Below are 8,576 nucleotides of genomic sequence, written 5' to 3' on the forward strand. Positions count from 1 at the left end.
ATTAGTTATTGCAACATTCCTTTGGGTATCCCAGGGATAATTTTCCTTATTTTGTTTTCTTTGTAAATAGGCGTTTGCTAGTCTGTACTATTCCAAGAGAGGTGGTGGGCTGATAGGAAGGTGGATAGTGAAGTATTAATTAGTGTAGACTATGTGACCCAATCCCATCCCCTGTTATTCCCCTTATCGTTTTACCTAATGAACTACATTAGTGGGATTGGCCCTCTTCACTTTTATTTTTGAAACAGGGACTAAATTATGATTTTTTTAGGAACTTGAGGCCATGGATGGTATTTTAAAGCACATAGGTATACAGTATTTTAAATATCACGTGAGAAATACTCTTATGTATCAGGCTGTATGATCAAATATTTTTGCGTACAACTAATTTTTCCCATATTCTATTTATTTTAGATTCGAATCAAATGCCATTAGACGTCCTCGTAGATGTTGTTTCAGACTACATTAGTGATTTGGCAAATTTGTACCAAAAAAATGTTGAAAATGAACAAATGCATGCCTCTACTGGATTCTCTGTAAGCAAAGCTTTTGATGTCCTTACGTCTACTGAATGTTTGTTTCAAGTACTTTCTAGTCATTTGCTAAGTGTCTAATGTTTAGCTACGGTGATCCCCCTCCTACTCCTATAAGCTACATCATACATTGGTTTTGAAAGTTATCATTTTACTAGAGCCATCTATTGCATATTCTTTATCTTAGATGCGAGTCAATAATTGCGTATGTCTCCTTCTTTTATTTATTTTTTTTTTGTTTTTACCATTCTTGGTCTTTTATAAATTAATCTTACAACTTGAGCTTTAAAGTAATTAATGTTAGAGAAATAAATGAGATGTTCCCGTTGAAGCAAGTGAAAATGGTGATGAAATTCTAACTGCCTTTCCGTAAGCGAAGAAAAAAGAAAAAAAGACGAGGCTTTTTTTATGAAGACAATAAAAAGAAAATACGATTTCTTAATTTGCGAGTTATCTTTTTTGAAGTATGGCAAAACATTCAATAATTTTATTGGAACTCAAAAATAACAAGTATTGAAGGACAGGATATCTTGTCGCCTGGGGTGACTTGACACCAAAAGTCAAAAAAAAGTTTTGAACTTACCTAGTTCTCAACTATGCCTTCTACAATCCTAAAATAGCTAAAAATTATAAGTCAGATCCTGGATCATTATTTAAGGTTGTTTAATTGAAGTTTTGACAAGATGGGGATACAAGAAAAAAAGCGAAATTTGTTTTGAGCATGGAATTTTGCGTGTTGGTTAAAGGGGTGTGTAAAGCCCAGACTATTACTTTTTTCAGGAATTTTTTATTTTTTGTTTTTTTATATATTAGAGAAAATTAAACTGCCGTATGTTTCACTTTATCTGATAAGCTGGTAATTCCTTGAAGTAAATCCTTCCAAATTTTCATGTTGTAGGGGGCAGGGGCAAATCTTCAGCATTTTTATTGGGGAGCAAGAGGGGTCCATATCTGGATAATCAAGGGGCATGGGATATATAATTTGTTTCTTCATTATTGGAGGGGCCCCTTCCCTCTAAACGACGCATCTGGTAGGGGGTGACTTCAAACCACTATAAATTATGTATTTATCAATGATTGGAAGTGTATTGAATGGCAAAAGGACTGTGGATGGTATCCCGAGTCAGAAAAAAAAATCCTTGAGGCCACAAGTTTACTAAATGTCCGATATGCTTATGCTGTTCCCAAGATGCAGGAACTGCGTCTTGAGGAACAAAACCAGTATAAGATCAAGGGATATCTTATACTGTGACTGTAAATAGTTTACTTATAACATGAGCTTAAGTGAACAAACTTATTAGTGCTACCCACGGCTACCATCCAGTGACAAAACAATCAATCGATTTTAGTCATTTTCTGGTTGATTTAGTGATCTTCTTCTATAACCTAGTGATTTGTGTGCAAAATTAGGGATTTTCTTGTTTAGGCAATATAGAAAAAATCACTAGAAACAGTGATTATTACTAGGGGGTGACGACCCTGGTGCTACCTACAAGGGTTTGAAAGATTTGAAACAGAAACATAGACTGTTTTGAATCAAGAATCTGTGACAGCAGTCAGTGTTATAAATCAATTTTGTGACAATGGGAATTCGTATCAAAGTAGAAAAATTCGTCATTCCAATTAGCAAAATTGTGGTTAACAGGGAAAAAGGTCCTATCAATGTATTAGTAAACATAGGCTACTATTATTCTTCTTTAATAAATATTTAGAGAAGTCTCTATTTTATTCATTTTTATTGGAAGACTTCAGAGTATTTCGCCTTCAAACCTTGTGTAGCGACTTCGTTTGGTCGTTTTTATTTGAAAGCATTTATGACTTTGGTGACTTTTATTGAACAAGGGAGCTAGTAAATTACATTCAGGGTAATTTTGCAAGTCGTTTGCGAAGTATTCTGAAGGTGGTGTACCCTAAGATGGTCAAAGACTTGTATGACCCTTTAATTGCGTATAAATAGGAGAATCTGTTCAAAAGTGAGCTTGAACGAATTTGATTGGTTTCGGTTTTGTTGTTTTATAAAATCAGCTTGGTAAATTTTGCTCCAGATTTGTTCAATAAATATTTATTATTGTTGTTGAGTTGTGAAGAGCATTTTACAAAGGAAATAAATATTCATAAATATAAACTACCAAATAGTTTGTATTCTATTTTAGATTTAAGAAACTTTGGCGAAGGCGGTGGTTTAAAGTATTTTAATACAAACAAATAAATGAGAATGTATCAGCACTAAAATTACTATGTAATCTTTTTTTTTTACATTTTCAAAGTAGCAATATCCCAACATAGTTAAGACCCAGTATTTACAGTAAGATTGTGCTAATCTCTCATAGAAGACAGTAAACTTTATCAAGTGAAACGACTAAGTGGCGTCTATCGCTTTTTTCTATTCCTATTAATACTGAAAACTCATCGTAGCACCTAGCCGTCTGAGACCAGTACAACTGCGCATAGTCCTCTATTCCACTATTTAGAGATCCCCTCTTTACTCTTTCCTGTGAGAGGGAGGGATTAGAGCTCCTTCTTCCTTTAAATCGTTTCTTTTGACCTTATCAACCAATCATCTTTCACCTGCTCAGCACAGCACAAACATATACGAACATTAGCTAAATGTCCTATGAGGTTTTTGAAACACATATAAAACCACACAAGCTAAACCACTCTTCCTGTCCCCACCTTTGCGCACGCGCAATGACAAATCTTTAGCGCGTCGCGACGAGAAACTATTGCTCTGACGGTCTGGGAACTTCCCAAATAGCGGGCTATGAATTTTTCATGTTTGGAGAAACTCTTCGCCACTGTTCGTGTGTATATTTATACTGTACTGTAAAGTATCAACCATCTTAACCTTGCTTTCATTACAGCCCTAGAAAGTGGGATAATACCACATCTTTCGTACAGCTGATTGTTGTTTTTTGGGAATCCATCAAGGACCCAACGAAAAGCAGGTTGTACCAGAATGAGGTGGGAAGCCCCCATAAAAAAAAGGATTTAAAAGAAATTGAAACATCATGGGATAGAGTAAAGAATAGCTTGGAATTGATAGGGGTAGACGAAGAGTATGCGCAGATGTCCTAACCTCAGACGACTTGGTTCTGCAATTAGTAGTAGTAGCAATTAGTAATTAGTAGTTGCAATTAGTAGCATTATTAAAGTGGTAGTAGTGTCACAGATGCTTAGAAGCAGTAGTAGTTGGATAACTGTTTTGTGGCAGTTGGTAATGTTCTGTGGATAACTGATGAAACTTTTCCCCCCAGAAAATTAAGTTCCTTGTAAACACCATCTATCTACACGGACCTGGAAATCGTCGCCCCGGTGATCAGCGTGTTTTTTAATAAACACAATTTTGGCTATTGAGGGGTTACATTCGATGTTTTTTTGACGGTCGGACCCCTCAAAAATGGCCTCTTTAGCTCCATTTCCGCGTTTTCTCCATATTCCTAATAGGGATGTTTTCGATAGATCGTGAAGAGCTTTTTCCGCTTTTACCTTGTCCATTATTGTTTGTTTTTTTAACCTTATTTATCTTTCACCTATTTTGTATTTTATAGGATCCTTTCGAGAGGACTCTTTACGAAAATGGTGTTCATGGGATAAGAGAGTTGAGTTCTTTTTATCACACAAGAGTAAAAAATTATCGCAGAAAGCTGATGCAAAAATGTGAAGCTCTGAAAGGTCAATGTGAAGACACTGCCAATCATATTTACGGTGGATTTGGCGTCCCCGATGACAAGCATACTATAAAAAGGTATGATTTGCTTTTGATTATCATTTGTATCTGCGAAATCTGTTGCACTTAATCTTTGGTCTTTGGAAAGTAGGGATACCCTAAACATTGATTGGAAGCTTAGACCAGACGAAGTCTTCATGTCAAAAGCCTGGACACGGGCAAGGAACCTGGGGAGTGGCAATCCCAAACACTTCTTGTAATACGCGTATTGTCTTTTATGGTTCAGTCTTGGGATATGACTGAACCACAAAACCTGCTGCACTGAATCTGTAGTCCTTATAAAGTAAGTATACCCTACACATTGATTGGAAGCTTAGACCAGAAGAAGTCTTCATGTCAAAAGCCTGAACACAAGCAAGGAATTCGGGGAGTGACAATCCCAAACACTTCTTGTAATACACTTATTGTGTTTTGTAGTGAAGTCTTGGGATATGATTGAACCACAAAACATGCTGCACTTAATGTGTGGTCCTTGGAAAGTAGATATACCCTAAACATTGATTGGAAGCTTAGAACTCTTCATGTCAAAAGCCTGAACACAGGTAGGGAATTTGGGGAGTGGCAACTCCGAACACTTCTTGTAATATGCATATTGTGTTTTGTGGTTCAGTCTTGGGATATGGGTTCTTTTATTCTACAAGAAGGCGAATTTTATTGATTTATTCTCAAAGAGACCAGATCATGAACACAACAGTCTTTGCAACAGCTTTAATTCGAGCATGAGATTTTGGGAGCGTCGGCCCCAACACGTCTGATCATTTTTTGTTGATTTTATGGTTCTATCCTTGGAGCAGCCTTTTTTTACTCTATAAGAAAACATTTTTTTTTATAATAGCCTCTGATTTGAAAAGTGGACTTAGCAAAAAGAAATCTTAAACGTATTAGTATTATTATTATCTTCGTCACTTGCTTATATTTTCGTAGCATGGCTTTCAATCACGGCTAGTATTAAAACGGGAGGGAAGGGGAAACTTAAAGCAGAAAATTCTTATGTTTTTTTCTTACATTCTCCCAAAATTGCCGTTCATCCCCAAGCTTAAATATAAAAATAATAATTTTTTTTAAATGTTATAGTTTTGAAACATACTTTGGGGAATACTATAAGTATGTTACCCTTTTCCAAATATAAAACTTTGAAATTGACTTTGTTTTTTACCTTTCAGTAATGAAGCCCTTTTTTACAAACTGTTTTTTCTCATCGTACCCTTGATTCTCAAAAAGGTTGGCTGCCCCACTGATGTTTTTTATTTATTCGTAGAAAAGGGTACTCTGTACGATAAATTTTGGAATTGAGGTTCCTCTCTTTCCAGTAAGTAAAAAGTCTAAAATATACACTTTTGAACCGCCACACCTAACTTCCAATGCAGTAAAATTCCTAGGTGCTAATCACTAGCTTCGGATATTCTTATGGGTTGGAAAGCGAATGTACCTTTTTAGTTAGATTCTTTGCAGGCACATGAAATTATACTTATAGTCTTTGACGAGATTTTGCTGAATGTATATTACCGTACAGTAATTAGGCTGGTAAAGGGAGATTTCCGACCATCAATCCTTTCCGCTGTTTCACAGAGGCCTGATCAGTTTCAGACTATTATAAAAGGGTAAATATTAACTTAGTCCTTTGTTCCAACAAAATTTGGCTGAAATCCTATGTCCTCTTGTGCTAAATGTGCTTATGACAATAATTTTGGGGTTGCTCCCTTTGTCTTCCCTTACATAGGTTGAGCCAACGCTGGATTATGAAATACCAGAAACAGAATACTAACTGTAACTTCTGACTAAATTTAGTTGGGATACGACATTTCCTCTTCGTATATACCCAGTTAACTAAAATTTGAGTGCCCTGACCTCTACACATAGGTCAGTTTAGTTCCAAGCCCCACAAGCGATAAATTAGTACATTTGCTGTAAAACCACAATATAGATTGTACCAGGTCTCGCCTTCCGCCAATTTTTTTTTTGAATTCGACAGCCCGTTCTGGTATATGTCTCGAATACCAGAATGTAACCCCCCTATTACCTAGTTTGCCAGGAGTGACTGTAGAGCTCGAAAAAGTGCAAGTAGAGCGCTAGTTCTGTCATCCCGTCAAGGTTTGCTCGACGATAAGAATTTTGAGTTTCTCCCCTCTTTAAGATATTTAGTTTTAAAAAAACTTCCACAGGACAACTTTTTCAAAGAAAAATAAAGAGCTTCATTAAGCCAAAAACGAGAAAAAATAAACTCAAATAATCTTCCAAGTGTAAAACTATCACAAATCACAGTAATTAACTCAAAACGAACAGAAATCACAAAAGAGTTGTCTTTCAGTGTTTCATTTAATCTTGTGTTTCTTATTATCTGATACCACTTTCAGTTTTGTAATAAAGCAAGAAATTTTATTCAGGAAGCTTATCCCTTGGGAATTTAACCATCACTTGATCAAGAATCATTTTATTCTGTTTTATTTATTCTTTAAGTGTATGTTGTATTTTTTCTCAGCTCCATGTTCGTCCCTCTAAGGCCCTTTGTATTCCTTCATTTTTTGCTCTTATCAGTCTAATCCTCTTCAAAAGTAAATTATATTCAAATTTCCCTCTCTTCGGTAAGGTCAAATTTCATTTTTCCACCTATGTAATTTTCCGAAATTGTTATTAATTCTTTGGTTTCTCTTTGATTTTATTCCCCTTAGGGTAGGTGCGCTTAGGATAGGCTGAAGCCTGTTTACTGGTTTCTGCAAGGTTTTTGCCCTTGGCCATTTGTGATTCCCTTCTAGTTTTATCCTTCCATGTCTTCTTTTTAGTCAAATAACATGTTATCCCCCTCCTTTTTTACAGGCTACAGAGCTTTTATGGGGAAATTTCTTTTGCATTTATTTGTGTGGTTCTTTTTATGAATATCTTATCTTTACAAAGACAAAAAACAAGAAAACACTGTTTTAAACTCCTCCTTCTCCTAGGGGTCTGTGAAATAAAGTCCCTGCAATGTATGTAACACCAGAGAACTTATGTGTCTGTTCTTAATGTTTGAGATGGACAAAGAAAACTGCTATCACAATTACTGTCTCAACAATTATATTAATACAGATCAGCGTTATCAATTTGCATTGCCCCCTCCCCATCACACACATATTTCATACTATCATCAGCTATTGCAAAATGTTCGTGATAGCTTCAGACGCAAAATCCTTTTTTTGTTACATAAATGAATTATGATGTGAGTAACCAGGAACGTTAATGAGGATGCAAGGGACCAATAGGAATCCACAGAGCCGTACTGAACTGAAGTATGATCGGTTTTGCTCTCTGTCAATGTGCATTGACTCGATAGCCTTGGGTTTCTTTTGTCAGACATAGTGATGGCTTTTTCTTGGTTTTCAAAATATGACAGTCCCACTTAACTAGCTGTGAAACGCTTTTACTTTTTTTTATCATTTCAGAATTCATGCTATCTTCTTGTAGATATGTTAAATAATCATCTCATGTGTGTACATAGCAAGGCATCTAAGCCTACCCGTTACCCTGAAACATTGAGTTTTTCACGATTTGTGGTGTGATTTGTTAGGTTTTCCATGTAATCTGACTATTCTCTTCCTTTAGAAAAATTTTTGCGTGTTTCCCAGGATAATCTTCAGATAAACTGTTTCTGTTTATTGTTGTAATGAAACGTCTCCTGTTGCTTTTATAGTGAAAGAAGTGTGGCGACGCCTTTGTTCAGTTTGGCTGATGATGCGAGTAATGAATCAGCACCCCAACTTCGACTTGGAGATACAACTATACCTGGCCTGGAGCAGGGACTCCGCATGCTACAGAGCTTGGAAGAAGGAATTGATTTTGACTCTTGATTTTTTTTTCATTTTAAAGGTAGTTTTAATTTTCGAATTCTAGTTTCTAATTTGTATTTTTCTATTTCTGTTATATAGATACATATAAATTTTTATCTATACATCTATACATTTTTTTCTAGAGGTTTTAAGGATTTTTTTCTGATTTTTGTGCCAATTTAATTTGCCTCCATAAGGAGATCGTCACCCTGGCAAGAACGAAAAACTATAGTAACTGAAATTAAAACTAATATTTTAAATAATCATAATCAAATTTGGGAACAGACATTTATCAAACATTCCATTCCCTAAACATCATTCTTGTTGGCGATCAAAACATATGTGATGTTTTATAATTTTTTAGGAAAACGAAAATAGAGCTGTGATCCTAGCTGTGAGAATTTTTCTACGGTTTGAGTGAGAAAAACCGTGATTACCTGAATAATGTGACTATCGTTACTTATCAAAAGAACCAGTTTAGTTTTCAAAAAACCTAGTGTGCAGCATAGATTGAAG

The 8,576-nt window shown here is 35.5% G+C and overlaps 1 protein-coding gene across 1 annotated transcript in view; it reads left to right on the top strand.

Moving 5' to 3' along the window:
• Positions 1–8,188, top strand: part of LOC136024659 (uncharacterized) — a 29,240-nt gene extending 21,052 nt beyond the window's left edge. The window contains exons 4-6 of the mRNA XM_065700087.1: positions 415–536; positions 4,082–4,278; positions 7,925–8,188. Coding sequence (XP_065556159.1) covers positions 415–536; positions 4,082–4,278; positions 7,925–8,081 — 476 coding nt within the window. The 3' untranslated portion in view covers positions 8,082–8,188. The remainder of the gene's footprint in view (positions 1–414; positions 537–4,081; positions 4,279–7,924) is intronic.
• Positions 8,189–8,576: the final 388 nt, after the last annotated feature.

The sequence above is a fragment of the Artemia franciscana genome, chromosome 3, assembly GCF_032884065.1.
Source record: "Artemia franciscana chromosome 3, ASM3288406v1, whole genome shotgun sequence".
NCBI lineage: Eukaryota > Metazoa > Arthropoda > Branchiopoda > Anostraca > Artemiidae > Artemia > Artemia franciscana.